We start from the raw sequence: 23,149 nt of genomic DNA on the forward strand, positions 1-23,149 counted from the left end.
AACAATAACAAAGGAAAAAACTTTAATAACAAATTTCTCTGATAAAGGTCTCATTTTTCAAATATATAGAGAAATACATCAGATTTAAAAGAATATGAGCCATTCCACAATTGTCAAAAGGTAAAAGGATATGAACAAGCAATCTTCAGATGAAGAAGTCAAAGCTATCAATAATCATATGCAAGAATGTTCTAAATAACTCTTAAAAATGTAAATTAAAACAACTCTGAGGGACCATCTCATACCTCTCAGATGGGCCAATATGACAGTAAAGTGATAAATATTGAAGAGGATGTGGCAAAATTGGGACACTAATGCATTGTTGGTGAAGCTGTGAACTGATCGAACCATTCTGGAGGGCAATTTGGAGCTCTGGCCAAAGGACTAAAAACTGTACATACCCTTTGATCCAGTAATACCACTACTAGATCTGTATTACAAAAAGATTTTTAAAAAAGGACCTACTTGTACAAAAATGTATATTGCAAGCCTTTTTGTGGTGGCAAAGAATTGGAAATTAAAGGGATGTCCACTGGGAGTGGTTGAACAAATTGCAGTATATGATGGTGAAATACTATTGTGCTATAAGGAATGATGAACAGGCTGATGTCAGAAAGAGCTGGAAAGACCTACATGAACTGATACAGTGAAATAAGCAGAACTGGGACACTGACTACAATAATAGCAATATTGTACAGTACCATGATAGACTTAGCTACTCTTAGCAATACAATGATCCAGGACAATTCTAAGGGATTTATGATAACAAAGAATGTGACCCACCACCACAGGAAGAACGTTTGGATCAAAGCAAATGATTTTTCACTTTAGTTTATTTCTGTTTTTATTGGGGGGGGGTGGCTTTATATTTTTATTCTCTTAAAAATGAACAATATGGAAATATATTTTGCATGATAATACAGGTATAACCCAAATAGAATTGCTTATCATCTCTGGGAAAGGGGAGAGAAGGAAGGGGACAATTTGGATCATATAACTTCAGAAAACTTCTGTGGAAAATTATTATTACATGTAATTGGTCAAATAAATTATCTTTACAAAAAAAAAGAATCCCACCTACTTGGATCTAAATTTATGTATAAGGACAATGTATACATATGTATACTGTAAAACTGAAATTTCCAGAGTCCCTCCTCCCACCCACCCCACTCCCCCAATACCTGGGATGCTGCTCACTGGGACTCTGACTAATAAGCCAGCCTTCATCTAATCCTATGAGAGGGTGCAGGGCAAAAGCTTTGAGAAAAGAGTGAGGTCAAGAGCACAATCCTGGGCAAGACAAGACAGGGCAAACTGGCCAGGTGCCCCAGTAAGAAAAAAGGGGAAGGTAGAAATGAATATTTTCTAATTCTGGATGGTGAGAGGGAGAGAGAGAATTCCCTGGAATATGATATGATGCTAAATAGGGGAGAATTATTGATTCTTATAGTCTATACATTCTCAGAACAGGGAGAAATCTCTAAACCCAGATCTTCTAGGCAAAATGGTTAATGGTTTTAGCTGGTTGGAGAAGGCTGTTCCTGAGAGATCCTAAAGCCTCAGCAATTCCTCCTGATCCTAGCAAATTTTAAAGGAAAACCATTCCTTCTAGTAGTAGAAGCAGAGTGAGTGACTAGAGAGAAACTAACCTAGAAAGACAATGTTGAGTAATGGATAGAGTACTGGACTTGGAGTCAGAAAGACCTAAATTCAAACCTTAAGTACTTATTAGCTGTGTGAAATTATGTAAGTCATAACTTCTCTGGGCCCCAGTTTCCTTACCTACAAAATAAGAAGGCTGGACTTGATAAGCCCTAAGATCCATCCCAGCTCTAAATCTATGATCCTAAGAGGAAAGAGGGAAGTAGTAACTCAACTCAAATAAAAGTGGGGACCAGAAAAACAAAAGTTATTACTTCTGTCTTGCTCACCACAATGGCAACTATCCCATAACATTGGTACTAGACTGTAAAATCCTAAACCCAAAGAAGTAAACTGAGAGAAGTCAAGTCTTATAGAATTATCTGATGGTTTGTTTTTTTCTTCTTTAAATTTTGGAACTGAGTGAAAAATGAAAGCTTATCTTATAACCTTGATATGAGAATTGATTGAGCAACACCAGTTAACCTGGTACCATCTAAGTAGGCTACAACTATTCTTCAACTGTAATACTTTTTTTAGTAGTACATAACATTTAAAGAGCTATAAGTAAGCTTGCCAAAAGAAGCAGAGACCACCAGCTTTCTCTTAAATACCTGTTTGATCAAGAGAAAAAAATTACAGAATCATGGCAAAAGAGACATATAGAATGTCACCATTAAAGAGGGCTTTGAAAGATATTTAATCCAATCAATAACTTCATCCACAGGAATGCTCGCTAAAATACGCCTCTAAAAGTGTTCCCCTAGCCTCTGCTTGAGGATCTTTAGTGAAAAGGAACCACTACTTTCTAGGACATCCCATTTTGCTTTAGAATAACTAATTGTTTGGGAATTTTTCCTACCATTATGCCTAAATATCTATCTCCAAAAGTCCCACCATTTCCTTCTACTCTTGCCTTCTGGTGCCAAGCAGAACAAGTTCCTTCCACTTGGTAGTTCTCATATTGTCTCCAAAATCTTCTCTTCTCCATATGATCTAAAATTCCTCTTCCATATTGATCACCCTCCTCTGAAGGCAGTCTGTTTCATCAAGGTCCTTCCTAAAATGGGGCAGCCAGAATTGAATACACTACTCCAGCTGTGGTGTGCCCACTTAGCTGATGAGTCTTCCTAATTCCAGACCTAGAACTCAATCTGTGACCTAGCTACCCTGTGATAGGATACTATTGTGCTATAGGAAATGATGAGTAGGATATTTTCAGAAAAACCTAGAAAAATGAATGCTAGAGGGGATGTGGCAAAATTGGGACATTAATGCATTGCTGGTGGAGTTGTGAATTGATTCAACCATTCTGGAGGGTAATTTGGAACTATGCCCAAAGGGCGACAAAAGAATGTCTGCCCTTTGATCCAGCTATAGCACTGCTGGGTTTGTACCCCAGAGAGATAATAAGGAAAAAAGACTTGTACAAGAATATTCGTAGCTGTGCTCTTTGTGGTGACAAAAAATTGGAAAACGAGGGGATGCCCATCAATTGGGGAATGGCTGACCAAATTGTGGTATATGTTGGTGATGGAATACTATTGTGCTCAAAGGAATAATAAAGTGGAGGAATTCCATGGAGACTGGAACAACCTCCAGGAAGTGATGCAGAGCGAGAGGAGCAGAACCAGGAGAACAATTTACACAAAGATTGATACACTGTGGTACAATCGAATGTAATGGACTTCTCTACTAGCAGCAATGCAACAATCCAGAACTATTCAGAGGGACATATGAGAAAGAATGTTATCTACATCCAAAGGAAGAACTGTGGGAAAAGAAACACAGAAGAAAAACAACTTCTTGATCACATGGGTCAGTAGTGCTATGTCTGGGAAAGTGGACTCTAAAAGATCACCCTAGTGAAAATACTAATAAAAAGGAAAAGGGTCTTGATCAATGGCACATGTTAAACCCAGCAGAATTGTGCATTATATATGGGAGGGGGTGGGAGGAGGAGAGGGAAGGAACATGAGTCTTGGAACCATGGAAAATTATTCTAAATCTTTTAATTAAATAAAATTAAAAAAAAAAAAAGAAAACCCTAGAAAGACTTGTATGAATTGATACACAGGGAAGTGGACAGAACGAGGAGCGCATTGTACACAGTAACAAAAATATTATCCTATGACCAACTAAGAATGACTTGCTAATTTTTTTCTAAAACCCTTACCTTCCATCTTAGAATCAATACCATGTATTGGTTGAGGAGTGGTAAGGGCTAAGCAATGGGGCTTAAGTGACTTGCCCAGGTCACACAGCTGGGAAGTGTCTGAGGTCAGATTCGAACCCAGGACCTCCCATCTCTAAGCCTGGCTCTCAATCCACCGAGTCACCCAGCTGCCCCCGGCTATTCTTAATATAACACAATGATCAGACACCAAGGACTTTAGAAGAAAAATGCTATCCACTGCCAGAGAAAGAACTGATAGGGTCTAAATAATGATCAAAGCATACTTTTTTTTACTTTGTTCCTCTTGGATTTTGGGGTGTTTTTTTTGGGGGGGTGGTCTGTATTTTCTTTCACAACACGACTAATATGGAAATGTGTTTTGCATGACTATACATGTATAATTTATATTAAATTGCCTTCTCAAGGAGGGAAGGAAGAGAGAAAATTTGGAACTCAAAATTTTTTAAAAATAAACGTTAAGGGGGCAGCTGGGTATCTCGGTGGATTGAGAGCCAGACCTAGAGATGGGAGGTCCTAGTCTGGCCTTAGTAAGATACCTCCCAGCTGTGTGACCCTGGGCAAGTCACTTAACTCCCATTGCCTAGCCCTTACCACTCTTCTGCCTTAGAACTAATACAAAGTGTTGATTCCAAGATGGAAGGTAAGGGTTTAAAAAAATAAAAATAAACATTAAAACTTATTTTTACATATAATTGGAAAAAATTAAAGTTTTCACATAAAAAAAAGAGAGAGAAAACCACAAAGCATATTACAATGCCATGAAAGTGATTTTTGCCTAATTCGTTATGGGAAATATAAATGAGTTCAACATGAGCTCACCACGGAAACACTGCTGAGGCGCATGTGATCCAAAGAGGTTCTATGATGACTAGCCTCCGCTCTGAATTCATCCAGCTGACATTCCAGTTTCTCTCTACGTAATCGCTCACCTTCCAACTGGCCTTGAAGTTCTTTGATCACCCTGTCCAAAACATAAACAAAAACCACTTACTTCTACAGACAACACAGAACTATACTTGTGTGCGAAAGACAGGGATTCATGGATGCAGCAGGGAGGAAGGTCACAAGTTGCCTCCTGCTCCTTTCTCCCAAAACTGCTGGTGACTTCCTTGAGGTGTTTCTTTGTCTTTTTTTTTTTGTATCTTGTACCCATTTGGCAGAGCAAAGCCTATGGACTCTTTCTGAGAATGTTTTTAAATGGCTGAAATAAAATATGTAGGACCATTAAAAACACTAATTATATTGAAATAGTTATCAAAATAGGTTCTAAAACAAGTTTACAAACCTACAGGTTAAGAACCCCTGCCTAGGGTTTCTCACCAAAACATTAGGGTAACTGGTGTAACCTAAATACTGATCACAGTCCAAAGAGGAAGGAAAGGAATTCATCTGTTATGATTCAGCTAGGAAGAAGTCACAACATTTTAGATTTGGGAAGAATTTCAACAATTTATTGCACTTCATACTCCAAGAGAAATCCCCACTATAACACAATACCCAATAAATCATCAGCCTGGTTTTGGAAAACCTCTAATGAGAGGTAATTTACTATCTCCCTAGCAATCCATTTCACTTTTTGGATAGTTCTAATTGTTAGAAAGTTCTTTCTGACATCAAGGAAGCCAGATGATCCTAGTTCAAATCTTCTATACTACCCATGTGACAAATCAAATCACTTGGTGTCCCTGGACCCTCTCTTCAGCTGTAAAATGAAAGGGTCAGACTACCTGACCTCTGAGGTAGATTCTAGATCTACTACTTTTTTTTAACCCTTACCTTCCATCTAGAGAACTGATACTAAGTATCAGTTTGAAAGCAAAAGAGCAAGAAGGGCTAGACAACTGGGGTTAAACTGCCCACAGTGACACTGCTAGGAAGTGTCTGAGACCAGATCTGCACCCAAGACCTCCCATCTCTAGGCCTGGCTCTCAGTCCGCTGAGCCACTGAGCTGCCCCCTAGACCCAAACTGATCATCTTACAAGCACTATCCTTCGATCTTCTATCCTCTGCTCCTGAATCCACCTTGTGTGGTCAAACCAAACAAGCCTACTCCCTCCTCCACATGAAATGTCTTCAGCTGAACACAGATATGTCCTACCCTGCTTCTCCAGCCTAAACAACTCTAACTCCTTCAACCACCTTTCTGTGACCCAGTGGATCGAGGCTCCTGCCATCTGGTGTCCTTTAGCTGCTCCCCAACTTATCTGTGTCCTCCCTAAACTCTGCAAACCAAAGACTGTGCCCAAAACCCCAGAGAAGGTGTGAGGAGCAGAGCACAGGGTCCCCGAGAGGCCTGCCTCCCCGGGGCTAAACCAGCTTTGCGGTCACAAGGGCTAACAAGGAGAGCACGAGTTCCCCCTGTCACTTTTGTGCCTGATCCTATATGCCCCATCTTGACCTTTTTAGGAAAAAAAAATTATGTGGATCTCGACTGAATTTCATCTTGAATCAATCAATGAGCATCTGTTTAGTACTTTCTCTGTACCAAGCACTGGAGCTACAAAAAAACAATCAAACAGTTAGCATCTTCGAGGAATTTGCATTCTAATGGGCAAGGGAAGCAGGGGTGCTGGGTAGCTCCTGGATAGAGAACATGGCCCAGAGACCCGAGGTCCAGGATTCAAATTTGAACTCAGAAACTTGCTAGCTGTGTGACCCTAGGCACGTTACTTAACCTCCAATATGCAGTTTGATTCCAAGAGGGAAGGGAAGGAGTTTTTGTTGTTGTTGTTGTTGTTTTAAAAAGAATAATTAGTTAAAAAAGGAAGCTGCTAGGGGGCAGCTGGGTAGCTCAATGGATTGAGAGCCAGGCCTAGAGATGGGGGGTCCTGGGTTCAAATCTAGTCTCAGACACTTCCCTTCTGGGTGACCCCGGGCAAGTCACTTGATCCCCATTGCCTAGCCCTACCATCAGAAGGTAAGGGACTTAAAAATAAATAAATACAAAGCAATTTCAGGGGGAGGTGCTAGCAGCTGGAGTCATCAGGAACAGGTGGCCTAGTAGATCTGGGAAGAAAATTAGCAACTGGACAAGGTCAAGGTGAGGCAGAGCATTCCCAATCACGGGGAAAAAGCCACAAAGTGAGGGCAGTAAATAGCAAGACCATTTTCACTCAATTGAAGCATATATGAAAGGGAGTGACATATAATAAGGCTGGAAAGCTAGGTTAGTGCCAAGTTGTGAAGAGCTTTAAATGCCAAACAGAGGAACCCATATTTGAAATCAGGGATAACAGGAGCCTCTGGAGTTCACTGAGTAGGGTACTCTATCAGCTCCATCCTTCAAGAATATCATTTTAGCAACTATGTGTAAAATGGATAAGACAAGGGAAGAAGTTGAAGCAAGAAAACCAATTAGGAGGTATGTAATAATAAGGCAGGTAAAAAGGGCCCAAACTAGGATAATGGTCATCTTAGAAAAAAAAGAGAACCACACAAAAAAGGTCTTGAAGGTAGAATCAACAAAATTGGCAACTTACTAAATAGTGAAATGAGGGAGAATGATGAGTAAAATGATTCTGAGTGACTGGAAAAATAGTCAGAGCCCTGGACAAAAACGTGAAGGGGAGCGATTTTTAGAGAGAGAGAATGAGTTCTGTTATGGAAATGTGGAGTCTAAGATACCCGTATGAAACCAAGTTAGAAATATCCAATAAGTGGTGCATGACTAGAGCTCAGAGGAGAGACAAAATCTTGAATTAGATCAAGGCCAATACTCAAGCCTGCCTTTATTGTCTGGTGTGTTAGCTATCACTGGGGGGAGGGGGGAGGGGATGGCAGCGTTACTGTTCTTTTGTAAGCACGTTTCCAACCTCACCATATCTGGCTGACAAAAAAGAAAGCTGCTGTGATAACTGTTAAGATCTTTTTCTCTTGCTCTACCCAACCCCCAAGCTTCAGAGAGGTCAGCCCCCCCCCATCCTGCTATTGCTGGAAGAAGGTGTTCTCCTTGTCCTGGGTGAACATTGCCCCCACTTACAAGGTTTTTGTTTGGCCATCAGCTGTGAGCATCATCAAGGGGAGGTGAGCTCCCATTCTTTTCTCATCACCTCACCTCCTTGCTATCAAATAATCCATTCATTGACATGCATTTATTAAGCACTTGGGGTGTCCAAGGTACTCTTACACATGTTAGGAATATGGTACAAAAATGCTACAATTCCTACTCTCTGTTCTCATATCCTACATGTCCATATACAAGTATAGACATTGTGTGTGTGTGTGTGTGTGTGAGTGTGTATGTGTGTACATGGAGAGGCAGAGAAGAGTGAGGAAGGGAGATTGGGACAGAGAGAGACAGAGAGGACAGGAGGTGTTAGGGAAAAAACATCAGAAGGAGTTTCATGTTCAAAATCATTTACATCAGGGTTGTGAAAAAAATACATTGTAAACCTTAAAGCTCTACATAAATGAGTAGCTGGGTGGCTCAGTGGATGGAGAGCCAGGCCTAGAGACAGGAGATCCTGGGTACAAGTCTGCTCTCAGACACTTCCTGTGTGACCCTGGGCAAGTCACTTAACCCCCATTTCCTAGCCCTTACCACTCTTCTGATTTGGAACCAGTACACAGAATTTATTCTAAGTCAGAAGGTAAGGGTTTATAAATAAATAAATGAGGGCTATTCATATTATTCCATGAAATTCTATCAAAAAGTTAGTGAATCTAAAAATAAAGGTTCGGCTGGAAATTGAAATCTATATACATCATCTAGGAAAGTACTTCTCTCATGTAAAATACTTTGAAAAGTTTCCTATTTGATAACAGGATCTTACTGAAAATACTGATCTTTACCAACAACAATAAAGTACATTTTCTAAATAGAGACTTCTCTGAAATTCACATCCTTGAACTAAGATCTGAGCCTACAACTAGGAAGAAAGAATCCCTTCAGGAAGTGACTTCAAAGAGAGGTGTCCCTTCCATATCTTGGGGCTAGAGTTCTAGAAAATCCGTATAATTTTTTTGGCCCTCCCTTTATACCAAAGAAGTAGTGTGGATTTTTTCTTTTTTTTTTATGGGGTGTTGATATGCATTTACAGGTTATTAAACTTTCTAAGATCTCTGTATTTCTAGCTTTTGTATATCACCTGCTTGCTTCTGAATTCTTTCCATAAACTTTTAACTTTTTACATTAACTTTAAAAAATAAATCATATATACTTATGGCATTAAAAGATAAAATATAACTGGGGCAGTGACAGGGCTCAATGAATTAAGAGCCAGGCCTATAGACAGGAGGTCCTGGGTTCAAATTTGACCTCAGAAACATCCTAGCTATCACTTAACCCCCATTGTCTCGATCTTACTATTCTGCCTTAGAATCAATGCACAGCATTGACTCTAATGCAGAAGGTAAGGGTTTTTTTTTAATAAAATTTGTTGGCATTGTACAATACTATACACATATTTTATGCTTTCTGAGTTCCTAAACTTTTTCTATGTCATCTGCAGCTTCTGCAAAACTCCCCCAAAATTCCTGTTTAATTTCTTATGCCAACCCTCAATTTATCAAAACCACAGTTAGAAAAGTCACAAAGTAGATAGGATGTTTTTAATTTGGAAGGCCCTACAGCCCCACCTCCCACCCCCCAAAATTCCTTCTACCAACTTCCTCCAATCGAGTCTTCACAATTAGTGAAGTAGCTCAGACCTTTATCTTCAGAAACAATCTTGTTTTTTAAATGCCAGAATACTCCTTGATGAAGAAACACTGTTCATCCTTATCAGTAATGTAAGTTTCACTAGTAAATTTGTCAGCTCCCTTTTTTGAAGGCCTCTCTGACAACAGAAAAAACTGGGAGGATATTAGGAGTCCAAGGAAGAGATAAGTAACACCTAAAGTGTGAAAAGATTTATAAAGCACAAAGTGAGATAGGAGGAAAAAACTTTAACACAACCCATCTTGGTTTACCAAGGTTTGTATTAAAACAGGTCATATTCTCCTTCAGGAAACTGAAAGTTGCTAAGCAGTGGACCTTGTAGCCCCTTCCTTCTGCCTCTACTCTGACTAGAAGAGAAGGGAGTCAATAATGAGGAAAGACTCACTACCCTTGCTAAGATCATTCCTCTCATGCTCTAGTAGCAACAATCAGAATCATGGATTTAGAACTGCCAGGACATAAAACAATCACCTACCTGAACAATGGATGAAACCCTCTTACACCAGAAATTATTGGGGGTGGAAGGATAAGCAATGAGCCATAGGACAAAGAACCAGATCAGGGCAGAACAATGAGAAATGAGGAGCATGGGGGTAGGGAAGTGGAAAGGGGAAGGATAACTGAATGATAGTATCATGGTATACCCTCTGCAGGTAGGAGGTGCAGGATGGAGGTGGAGAGAACCAAGAGAGATTGGGGTGGGTCTCTGGTTATAGAGGAGGTACCCCATCATCACTATGCAGGGTTATTCACATCTTTATCCCCCAAACTGTAGTAAGGCCACACTATATTATAACTTGAGGTTAGATGAGTTCTTGAAAAATGTCAGATTCTTATCCTTTATTATAAGTGTGAGGGAAATTTGATATTACATGTTAACGGGTAAAAAAAAAAGCTTTAGAAGTGTGAGAAAAACAGAAAAGATAAAATCTAATATTTTAGTAGGTACAGGGAAAAAAATGCTGGTCAACAAGTCCTCAGCTAGTATTTGGGAAAGGTATACTAAAGCAGGAAGGCCAGCCCACAGCCTTCCAACGAAAGGAAAGATAGAAAGTTGACCTTGGGGAAGGACTGCAGCCAAGGAGATGGACAAGAAGCAGGCAGATACACACGTAGTATCTGACAATGGAGCTCCACAGAAAAGCCCCCCACTACTTAGCTATCACAAGGACATGATACCGCTAAGCAGTCCTAAATTAACAATATGCGGATATAGGAGTATAGAGATTAGCCGACAGGAAAACCGGTCTTTTAGAGTGAATACTCTAAACCCAGACCGCTCTGGCTAGAGAATTAGGATGATAATAAGGAAGGGTCTTTAGAGAGAAAAGGAAAGATAGAGAGAGGACGTTAAAGAGTGATCTTAGCCAGAGGATAAGTTCTAGGAAAGACAGAGATAGGTGAGAGGTGAGCCGGTAAGAGATCTGGCCTTCTGTGGAGCTCCTATTTCCATTGAGATGCAAATGTGCACAATACATAGGGATGAGTACATAGTGTATTACCATTGGTTAATGACAAGGTATAGGTGTGGTTTGTCTCAGCCAGGTGAGCACCAAGAAACCTGATTTCGAGCCTAACCTGGGGGAAGCTGGGATCAAGGGTCAAAGGATTTAATTGCCATGCACAATACTGAGCATGCTCTCTTCTAAGACAATCTTTACATTCTGTTTCCCTTCTCCGTAGATAGGTGTAGACTGCTACATATACAAAAACATTTTTTTTTTATCCCTGGGGAACATTACCTTTCAGACACTTGGTCTTCTTTCTTCTTTTTTATGTCTTCTTCTGTTATCCCTCCCAGCTGTTTAAAGTTACTTTCAGCAATATTTAGAAGGTGTCTCAATTCTACAACCTTCTCATAAGCTCTTACTGCAAAACAAATGTGGCATTGTAATATTAATTAGGTAAGATCCACAAGCTCTTCCTTAGAATGCTATCTCCCCTGGTATGGTATGGTATTATTATTGACCTCCCTGCAGTAATTCAAAACTGCTGACTACCACAATCCTTCTGGATATTCTCTCCTTTCTGAAATGTTTTGTGATACAGCTCTGTTGTGGTTCTCTCCCTATCTATCTGATTTATTCTTCTCAATTTCCATCATGGGATCTTTATCCATGTCTTACCCTTCTATACAGATGTATTCTAGCGTTCAAGCCTGGAACGCCTCCTTGGTAAAGTTGATTACTATCTGAATTTTTTCTGAGTTCATTACTGTTATGAATCTAAGGTTGGTGCCTCTAAAAATCCCTGATTTTCTTTAAAGCTCAGTTCTGTAAGAGGCTTATGTTTATCTTTCCAGGTGTTAATATTCACTCCTTATACACACACACACACACACACATATTTACTTTATACCCTATCTGTATCCGTTTTCTATTTCCTTAAGAAGCAATATAGGATAATACATGGGTCAACTAACTATGGACCCAAAACCAAATGGGTCCTGATTTTGTACCATCCATAGTTCATAAGCCTTGTAAAGGCAGGTGGAGGGCCTCACATAGCCACTCCCTGTAGAGTAGATAAAGTGCCAGACTGAAGTCAAAAAGAATTGGTTCAAAACCTTCCTCAGATATTTACTGGTTTCATGATCCTGGCAGTCTTTTATCTTCTTTCAACTTGAGTTTCCTAATATGTAAAATGGAAATCATGACAATACCTACCTCACAAGGCTGCTATGAAAAATCAAATGAGAGAGTACATATAAAATGTTTTGCATTATGTAAATGAGAGATATAATTATTATTACTTTCCTGTGTTCATATTGTTTTCTTCCAAGATAATGTAAACTACTTGAGAGCAGAGTGTTTTGTTGCTCTGTATCTCCAATAGCTAATGTGGTGCCAGGCACACAATAGGTATTTATCACCTGCTTACTTAATGAATAGTAAATGACTTATTTCTACCCAGAGTGGCCATATAAAGGCAGAAGCTCTTCTCCCAGTTCTGATCCTTCACTAGCTAAGTATCAAAGAATAAGTCACCTAAATTCTCTCAGACTTAAGTTTCCTTACCTGGAAGATGGAGATAATATTTGTTTTATGCCATCACTTGGGGGATAGCAGATGTTTTGACAAATGCTTTCCTTGAGAATTAAAATTTGCCAGTTGAACAAGAAGAAACTATTTCATGGAGATTGTAAAAATTGATCTGATGAGAAGACTAAGAAAGAAAGTTCTGATGATTTAGAGCAACAGATGTGCAGAAATGTCCCCCAATGTGGCAAGTTTCTCTCTAACTAGCTTGCTAATTTTGAATTTGAATACAGACATTATTAGAGTTACAAGCACTAATTTTGAATTTATATTTTCAAACTTAAAATTAGTCTTTTTTGTTTATTAAACAAATGAAACAAAACAGCTCTGGTGTGCTTTATTAAAAAAAAAGGAAAGGTCATAAAATGAAATAGCCAAAAATAAAAAAATACAAGATAATTTTTAAAAAGATTATTATTTAGACCTAACAAGGATCATTGAGTTTGTTATTATGTGAATCAAATAGCATAAGACTAAAATTCTTTTAATAATGTAAAAAAGTTTATATATTATGAATAGATAAAGTATAATTTTATGAATTCAAATACTATTTAGCAAATGCTACTTTTGTGGGGATGATTTGTTAGCCATTATCCCTCTTTAGCCTTATTATATTATATAATAATAATAATAATACTGACAGTCCACATTTATATGATATCCTAAGGTTTACAGAGCATTTTGACCACAGCAACCTTTAAAGTAATATTTAAAGTAAACTTTATAAAATAACTATGATGGCATATAAACAAGATGAAATATGCAGAAACTGATACTTAAAATTTAGCTTTATTCCTAATATGCCCCCACAGTACTCTCAAAATGAGCTCTAGATTTAGAATAGAGAATATGGGGTAGAATCCTGGCTTTGTTATCTATAACCTGTATGGCTTTGCATAAACTGCTTCCCATTTCTAGACCTTAGTTTCTTCATTCATAAAACAGGGGCTTGGATCAAATGTTCTCTAGAGTTCCTTTCAGCTCTCTAAATTGGGTATGGCATGATCCTAAGTGTGTGTGTGTGTGTGTGTGTGTGTATGTGTGTGTGTGTGGCATAATAGCTTCTCAAATATTTGGGAAAATAAATGAATAACATCCTTTGAAATGGACCCTTTCCCTTCATCTACCCAAATTATGCAATTCTTCTGGGTCCAGTAAAGCCAGATTTGAGCCATGCGGCTTCAGGTGATTTCTCTCTCCTCTAAACTTTTATAAAAATTCATGTGGCAATTAATCTTATATTACTATGCAACAACTCTCCCATTGTTATTTAAATTTTGAATTAATTAATTCAGTTTTTCTAAAGTCTTTTAGAAGAAAAGACTTGGCATAATCCCTTTCATATGTAGTTGCTGGTTACATATATAGTTTGTTGAATGACTGGAAGAATAAGTTTATGTATTTCCCCTCAAAAACTCTAAGCTTCTTGGATGATGGTCCTCTGCCTTATTCATCTTTGTATCCCTCCCAGAGCACCAAATACACCCAACTGGTGCACCCAACTGGTACAAAACACTTTTTATTTGGTTGAACTATGATTTTTCCTTAGAGTTATATCCAAGCAGAAAGCAGTTATCAGGGGGCAGCTGGGTAGCTGGGTAGCTCAGTGGATTGAGAGCCAGGCCTAAAGACGGGAGGTCCTAGGTTCAAATTTGACCTCAAACACTTCCCAGCTGTGTGATCCTGGGCAAGTCACTTGAACCCCATTGACAGGCCCTTACCACTCTTCTGCCTTGGAACCAATACACAGTATTGACTCCAAGATGGAAGTTAAGGGTTAAAAAAAAAAAGCAGTTATCAAAAAGGAAAAAAGGATCTTGGTTATAGTATTTCTTCAAGGCTAATAATACTGATGATAACAAAGAGTACACTGAGATAAAGAAAGCAGGCTCACTTCGTGCATCTGTTTTTTCAGCTTCACTCTGAGATAATTCATCTCTTACATCAGTGCTTCCCTCAACACCATGTCTTTCAAAAAACTTCACATCTTGGTTATCAATTTTATCATTTTCTTCAACTTCATATTTCTGTTGTCCCACTAAAAGTGACACTGCTGACAAATGGGCAAACCTGGAGAGGAAAGAAAAATCACAAGCTGGTGTGATTCAAGATCCACCTCATTACAGGAAGAATTGCTATTCTGTTCTAGTAATTACACTATATAATTAACTGAAAAAAATTTAAGGCTCTCCACATGACTACCAACTAGAAGAGAAAATCAAAGATAAAGTATAACAATCAATGACAATTTAAGGCAGATCTGATGATGATGGAAAGCATGAACAATTAAAGGATATTTAAGGCCAAGCAGTTTCCACAGTTTTATAGACACTGACCACCGGGAGAGACTATTCTAATGCACAACCACAAAATATATATGTTAATACTGGTTTTCCCCCCCAAAAAATATGAGGCATTAACACAATACCTTCATACAGCATGTAGAACAAAGAACCAAAAAATGTAATTGAACAACACAGTAGAAAACCAAAATGACAGTGATTAACCCTGTCTCTCTCTGTCTCTGTCTGTCTGTCTGTCTGTCTGTCTGTCTGTCTGTCTCTCTCTCTCTCTCTCTCTCTCTCTCTCCTTCCTACTTTTTTCCATCCCAGATATCAAACCCACCTCTGAAATTTGGATTTGTTCCAAATCCAAATACTAAAAGTAGCTCTAAGCCCACTTTTAGAAGTGACTTGGACTTGGACTTCAACCCCTCAAATTTTCTTTCCCCATTCCATCCAAAGCACTTTGTATTGCTTTAAAATTTAAAAGAAGTGGAATAATAGATTTCCATGTAATTATTATGATAGGATTATAGTACTTTAGAGTTAGAAGGGACCTTCCATGTTGTAAGATAACAAATGAGGTCATCTAGTTCAACTTTGTCATTTTGCATGTCATTAAGACCCAACTTGCTGGAGTGATTTACCCAAGGTCAGTTCTATAGAAAGGAGCTCAGCCTTCCTCTATTCTGTTATTTCCCTATCCCTCTTCTTACCCCAGCCCCCACCTCCACCTGCCCAGGCCCATTCAATCCTGCCACAGTTTTATCCTGGAGTATTCTATTTATTTCTGGGTGCCATGTTTAATGACAGACAGACAATCTGGAGTGCTACTAGAGGTGGAAGACCAGAAAAATAAATAGACTTGACAATGTCATTTGAAGATTAGTTGAGTCTAAATACATTTAGACTAGAAAAGACTTGAGAGTATGGTTCCTTACCCATATAGTAGTTGGGTACATATGTAGTTTGTTGAATGAATGGAAGAATGAATGAATATAGGAAAAAGCTCATTTAGGATGGGCTCTTTATTTGTAATATCTCTAGAACAGGGAGTGAGAAGCAGGGAGGGATAGTTCACATGTGTGGATAAGCTAATAAATGAAAGTCAGTCACTACAATGGTGCTTAGTTTCAGTTGTTTAACTAAATGAAGAAAGTCAAAGTTTCATTAAAGGAACATGTTTTTGTCAGACTTCATTTAAAAAGCCATTGATGAGACAAACCAGTAGCTTCTGTGATGGTGGCCATAGTACAGTGTCACTTGTATGAAGCTGAATTCTCATCAGAGGAAGGTTGTAGGGAGAAAGAAGTAGCAAAGCAACCTCTCCAGAGCAATGAAACTAATAACTCACCAAGTAAGCTGACTCTAGTCCCAGGTATGTGTCCTAACCAACCAAGTACCCTTCTATACAGTCATTTCCCACAGTGGCCAGTCAGTTTAGATATGCTTTTCAACTTCCTCATAATATTGAATACAATTTCTTAAATTTTCTATTATAAGCTTTTAGGATTTAAATTTAAAATACTTTTTCTAGGCTGTATGGTTATGTTCATTAAAAAACAAAAAAACCTTACCTTCTGTCTTAGAATCAATAATGTGTAGCAATTCCAAGGTAGAGGAGTAGTAAGGGCTAGGCAATGAGGGTTAAGTGACTTGCCCAGGGTCACACAGCTAGGAATTCCCTGAGGCCACATGTGAACCCAGAACCTCCTGTCTCTAGACTTTCAAACCACTGAACCACCTGGCTGCCCCCATCTAATTATGTTCATTTTTTTCACTTAATTGCATTTTGAGAATTTGCTCTTCAGTCAAAAGTACTGAATCTAACCATTTGTATTGTAAAAGAAATGAAAATTTAATTGTGGTTAGGAGTTGCCACAATTTATTCTCTGTCTGAATTTTTATTATGATTTTGACTAAAATGACTATTATGTCATACTTTAACAAGGGAATGTGGTATGGTTGACTTCAGAAAAGAAATCAAAAGGCAAAGGAAGTGCTTCCAAAGTTAAGTGTTTGGATATTTTATCTCCAAATTACCAGCTTAATTTAATGCCTCACGATCATAGATGAGAGATTCAGGTTTCCAATTTATTTTTTAAAAATATTTTAGAAACAAAGGAGAAAAATGTACATATAGACACAAAGGAGTAAGAATCTACTCTAGTGCAAACCCTCTAAGCCCTATTGATCTGAAGCTTGCTTAAAAAGGACAACTGACCAAGTCTTAGAGCAGTCACCATTAAGCTATCTTAAAGGCTTATTATGTACAACTGCAACTTATTCAGGGCAAACCTTACTTCACATCATGTTATTTGCATTCCAAATTCTTTTTTAATCACCATTTCTTCAATTCCATAAAAAATGAAAAGAAAGGTCTTCCACAACAAAGCATTTAGTTATTTCTCCTTCCTCAAAGGAATATGTTAGACAGAAAGGGGAAAACAAAAAAAGTTTGGTGGGGGAATGTAGTTTTCTGTAAATTGGCATACTTTTTTTTCCAGAGAGATAATGCTATCCAATTCCAATATCAAGTGGTAAAAAGAATCAGGAGATCAAGGGAAGAAATCCAAGTAGTTTTTTAGAACTCCCTGCTTTAAACAATTCAGAATGTGGCTTCATTAAATGTCATTAATTCCCTAAACTTCAAATGTACTTACATAGAAATACAAACAGTTGAAACACAAATGTAGATGACTTTCATCATCAATGCCAACACCCCTTCACATTATAAGATAATTGAGTTGACATGATATGATTCTCAAAGGCTTTGCCAGCTACACAACTGAGTTGACATGAGGACAAAAATATGATTCAGGATGAAATTATAAGAAGAAAAATAAGGAGAAGGAAGAGGAGGAGGCTGCTATTGATGATGTAGAGCTGTAAGGTTAGCAGAGAGCATTAAAAATATTCTCTCATTTGATATTCACTCTTTCATTCTTAATACAAGTTATCCATTAGCTTTGAAGAGTTCAGAGGAGAATACATAGAAAATTTAGAAGGGAAAAAAATCTGTATAAAATAGGTGGTCTTTACTACCTCTTAGCTGCGTCAACTGCAAGTTCCCCAGCTTTGTTGGTAATATTAACATCAGCTCCCTTTTCAATTAGCCACTGCAAACATTCTACATGACCTTGTCCAGCAGCTAAAGTAAAACAGAAAACAGTGAGGTGGTTACTGATTACTGAATCAGAGTGAATCTTGGTCACTCCTCCACTCATATACCTGTACAAAGAATCAGTGATACTCTTTTCTCCTAAAATGCAAGAACTTTCACTAAAGCCTCCTTGTGCTATGAGGATGACCCTGAGTTCTCAAAGGCTTTGCTAACTACACAACCCCTGACCCGTCTGGCTAAGCCACTGATGATGAATCTGCCCTCCAAAGAACAGCACAGTATGAAAAGGGGGGAAAGGCTGATCACCACAAAGCTGGCCATCAGAAGACACAGAGTGTTGGTTTTGGACACAATAATATGTTGAAATGTGCCTACTAAGGCATGGAAGGTTTACGGTCTTCACTAATGAAGCTAATTTTCACATCTATAAAATCATTGTTGTTTTTTTTTAAATACTGAACATGACATTCAAAATTCCGGAAAATCATGGTCCCTGTTACCTATTTAACCCTATATCTTCACAAAAAACCCATCCATTTAATCACCATTCCATGCCAGCCAGGCTGGTCTCCTCGCTCTTTCATATAAGTTCAATTTCATCTCAGCAACTTCATTTGTCCTATTTTTGCTACCTGAAATGACTTACTTTCTGGTCTGTGAAACTGGTTTTTGATCAAGTGATTCCCCTCCTACCCAGTGGATATCATAATAGATGACAGGATGTTAATGTGTAAACACTCTAAGTGTTCCCTTGGCCAAGCAAGTATACCTCTGCCTGAGTTGGAAGGGAGCAAGGCCACTGGACAGAAAAAAGGTTGGCCACAAGCCTGCAGGGCATTAACCCCTATAGAGACAGTCAGTTTGGGAGGGAGCAAAAATCCAGGAAGGCTTGTTAGGAGTCAAATAGTGAGAAGAACCTGGACCCTTAGAAAGACTCCAGGGTTCTAGAAGATTTCAATCCCTTTCTCGTCTCATCAGCCATGGAATCTCACCATGGGGTGACTGGCCCAGGAGACCATCTCTCCAGCAGGTGAAGAGTTCATCAGTTCAGGTCGCTGTGGAGAAGACTCCTGCACATCTACTAGAGTGCAACAAAGAGGAAAAAGGGAGTTGCTTTCCTCCAACCATCTCCACAGATGTGGCAATTTATCTATTAATTTACTTTTTAAATCCTTGCCTCATTTTTTTAAACCTTTACCTTCCATCTTAAAATCACTACTGTGAATTGGTTCCAAGGCAGAAGAGTGATAAGGGTTAGGCAATGGGCATTGCCCAGGGTCATACAGATAAGAAATGTCTGAGGCCACATTTGAACCCAGGACATCTCATCCCTAGGCCTGAATCTAGTCACTGAGCCACCCTAACCATGTTAATATAAATCAGAAAGTGATACCACATCCAGAAAGTAGTGGAAAAACATACTCTCCCTACATAGACATAAAAAGGCGAGGACTAAGCCAATTCCAGAAGCAGGACCTATGGCAGGAGAAAAGAGAACCATCCAGGAACCAAAGAGAAAATTATTTCAAAAATTAAGTACAGAGCTGCAGAGAAGTTCAGACCCAGGGTTATTTCTCCACTGTTGGCTCACAACTTGAACTCCCAAAATAGTCAACTATCTAAAAGCTTTAGCTATTTAGCACCTTTCTTTTTTTTTTTTTGCTGTAACAAATAAAAATCAGAAACAAAGTAGTGTCTATCAGTTGGGAAAGGTTAAATAAAAGGCAATATTAAGAATGTGATAGTGTAATATTATGCCATAAGAAACAACAGAATATAAAGAACACAGATAAATATGAGAACTTTATGAACTGAGCAAAATAAGCAGAATTAGGGGGAAATATATAAGCAATTATCATAATAATTTAAATAAAAACAATACAAAAATTAAAATGAACTCCAGATGAATGGGATAACTATCTTGAATCCAAAGGTCAGATGACTATGGCTGATGAATGCTTAACACGAAACCAAGGAAGTTACTTTTAGTTATGAATTTTTTTGTTTTTGTTCAAAGGGAGTATTTCAAGGAGGAGAAAAATATATATATATATGTGGAAATTATTCTGATGTAAAAAATGTGACAACATTAAGAAAGTGTCTTTTGGGGCTTATTTGTTTGCACCAAATTGTAAAGATCTAAATAGAAGTTGAATCTTGTGGCTGATCACTTACTACATGACTCAGTGCTGGGGCAAGGATTGGCACTTTGAAATGAGAAGATGATCCTCTTATTAGTTTTTTAGCAGGAAGAGCTGATTACTCAGATTTTTTAAAAAATAAATGACTCCACCACTGACACTCTCTTCCTTTTACTGTCCAAGTGGCATCATAAAGCTCTAGGCCTTTCCATAGAGAATGAGAAGGATAAATCAACCTTTTTCCCACTTCTGTGACAGATAAAGACAATGTCCTGCCTCGACAAGACTCTTTGATGTTTGCTCTTTCCTGATCGCAGGGGAATGGCGACTGACCCCAAGATGGACGTGTCCAGGATGGGAGGCCACCTGCAGAGTTCAAGAGGTTCAGTGGTCCTGTGTCCTCTGCTGGGAGTTCCTGGGTGCTGAGAGGATACTCCAAAGTATCAGGACAGGTGACCACCAGCAGGAGGATAAGCCCACTATCTGGTGCAGCTTGTCATAAGACATCTGCAACAAAGGGTACAGTCCAGAGCTGAGGTGACATGGGGAACCCCTACCTGGTAGTCTAATCTCACAAACTGCTAGTTTCATGCTCCAGTGTTTATGACAGCATCCAGGCAAATTTTAACAGTAGTGGAAAGTTTATGCTGATTGCTCAAGTCTTGTCAATATGTGCAATATATCTTTTGTGTCTATTGACATTTCTTTTGTGAATGGTACAAAAATATCCAATTCACATTGTACATTTAGAATTCTTCTACTCTCCTCTTTTTGGGAAGACCTTAGATATAAGCCAAAACCCAAATTAGAAGTAATTCATTCCTCCAGTGATAGATATAATGAATCAAAGAATACTTAAATTTTTTAATTTAAATTTTAAAAAAATTTTAAACCCTTATCTTCTGTCTTAACATTGATACTGAGCATCAGTTCCAAGGCAGAAGAACGATAAGAGCTAAGCAATAGGAATTAAGTGACTTGCCCAAGGTAACACAGCTAGGAAGAGTCTGAGGCTAGATTTGAACCCAGTATCTTCCATCTCTAGGTCTGGTTCTCTATCCACTGAGCCACTTAGCAGCCCCCAATTCTAAAGTCTCTTGATGAAAAATGCCATTCACCTCCAGAAAAAGAACTGACAGTGTCTGAATGCAGACCAAAACAAATTACATTTCACTTTCTTCTTTTGTTTTGCTTGAGATCTCTTCCACAAAATGACTAATATCGAAAAGTGTTTTACACGATTTTACACGTAAAATCTACATCAAATTACTTACCTTCTCAAGGAAAGAAGAGGGGTAGGAGGAAGGGAAAGAGAGAATTTGGAACTCAAAAAAAAATTTTAATGGATTTTAACAACATTTTCACATGTAATTGGGGCAAAATTAAAATTAACATTTTTTAAAACGAATAAATACTTTCCTCAGAACAACCCTATAAGGAAGGCAGAAAAAGTATTATAATCTCCATTTTATAGTTGAGGCTCAGAAGAATTAGATCATTTGCCCATGGTCACATGAACTTGAGCTGAGGCTTTCTGAACCCAAGAATAGGACCTTTCCATTGAATTTTTTAAAATTCTTACTCCTGTCTTGGTATCAATTCTAAGAGAGGATAGTGGCAAGAGCTAGGCAATTGGGGTTAGGTGACTTACCTAGTCACACAGCCAGGAAGTGTTTGAGGCCAGATTTAAGCCCAAGTCCTTTGGACTCTAGGTCTGGGTTTCTGCCTCAATACTGCCTTTCTTAGAGGCTGCATCTCAAAAGTGTCTCAGCCTCCTCTCATGCTGAACAATTCACCATTTATTAGCCTAGCTCTCTGTCTTAAGTGACACATGGGTGGTCAGAGCTCCCAGCTAGACAATCTGCTCTATCCCTTCAGGTTTGATGGAGTATTGCCTGTGTGGTTATACACTTACACACACACACACTAAACTATATCTCCATAATTCAGAAAGTTCTTTTACTTAATCTTTACATAATCCACTTCGAGGAAGATAGTGAAAGTATTATTATCCTCATTTTATAGATGAGAAATCTGAGACCTAGTTTAGGTTGTAGACTTGCCCAAAGTAATACAGTTAATATGATTTAAACATATAAGAACAGACATAGAATTTGAAACAAGGTATTCTAACTCCATGTGTGGTATTTTTTATGCTACAAGCTGAACTGAATTATATTTAGTTTGAAATGCAAACATTTTTGTAATTTGTTAAATGTATTGTTGTCTTCTAGAAGTCTCAGAAAAGTCAGCTGTCAGTTTCAACTAATTTTTGTAATGGGTAATCATTTTAAAATATGTCAGCAACAATTTTAACTACTGCAAATGAAATGAGAAACATAATTACTGACCTTTGTGCAAAAGAGTAGATTCACTATCATCACGCTCATTAATATTGATTATTCCATTTTCCACTAATTTCTTAAGCATCTCCAAATCTCCTTTATAAGCAGCTGCATGACCTGGAAATGCTAAAGCTGTAGAAAAAATTTATAATGTCAAGAAAATGTTCAACATTTCAATACATAAATACATATATATATGGGTTACATATATGTATGCCTATATATAAACTTACTATTTGCTTCTTTATGAATAGTTTCAAATTTTAGCCCTTAAAATTATCTCAAATATGCCACTCACTTTTGAAATTAATTTAGCAAATGCAATGTCAAACAAAAATTGCTAATATTTATATAGCAGTTTATAAAATGCTTTATATGTATCATCTCATTTAATCTTCACAATAATTCTGTGAAGTCGCAATGATAAGCATTATTAATCCCATTTTACAGATAAAGAAACTGTGTTTCAGAGTGGTTGAAACTTATCCAAAGTCACAGCCAATTAGTGAAAATATTGAGACCAAACACAAGTCTTCTGACTCTAAATTTCAGTATTTTCCAAATATACTATTCAGCCTCTTCAAAGCAATAAAAGCAGAATCCTAAAGTAAGAATACTATTAATCACACAAAAATTGTCATCCCCAAGACTTCAAAAACAAGAAAATGCCATGTTTGGATAATTCATGTATTAGCATAGCTTTCTTTTATATGTATTCAAG

General features: G+C 38.0%; 1 protein-coding gene across 5 annotated transcripts in view; it reads right to left on the reverse strand.

The window, feature by feature from the left end:
• Nucleotides 1-23,149, reverse strand: part of ANKRD42 (ankyrin repeat domain 42) — a 175,765-nt gene that overhangs the window by 70,467 nt on the left and 82,149 nt on the right. For 4 of the 5 annotated variants that reach the window (XR_001622318.2, XM_056794905.1, XM_016421956.2 and 1 more), the window contains 5 exons: nt 22,435-22,560; nt 17,864-17,969; nt 14,431-14,606; nt 11,241-11,367; nt 4,658-4,799 (listed from right to left, as the gene is read on the reverse strand). Coding sequence is in view for 4 of the 5 variants with exons in the window: in XM_056794905.1 (XP_056650883.1) it covers nt 4,658-4,799; nt 11,241-11,367; nt 14,431-14,606; nt 17,864-17,969; nt 22,435-22,560 (677 nt within the window). In the remaining variant the exon portion in view is untranslated. Of the gene's footprint in view, nt 1-4,657; nt 4,800-11,240; nt 11,368-14,430; nt 14,607-17,863; nt 17,970-22,434; nt 22,561-23,149 lie in introns of those variants that run through there. The other variant, XM_016421959.2, reaches the window with a different exon arrangement.

The sequence above is a fragment of the Monodelphis domestica genome, chromosome 4, assembly GCF_027887165.1.
Source record: "Monodelphis domestica isolate mMonDom1 chromosome 4, mMonDom1.pri, whole genome shotgun sequence".
Classification (NCBI taxonomy): Eukaryota; Metazoa; Chordata; class Mammalia; order Didelphimorphia; family Didelphidae; genus Monodelphis; species Monodelphis domestica.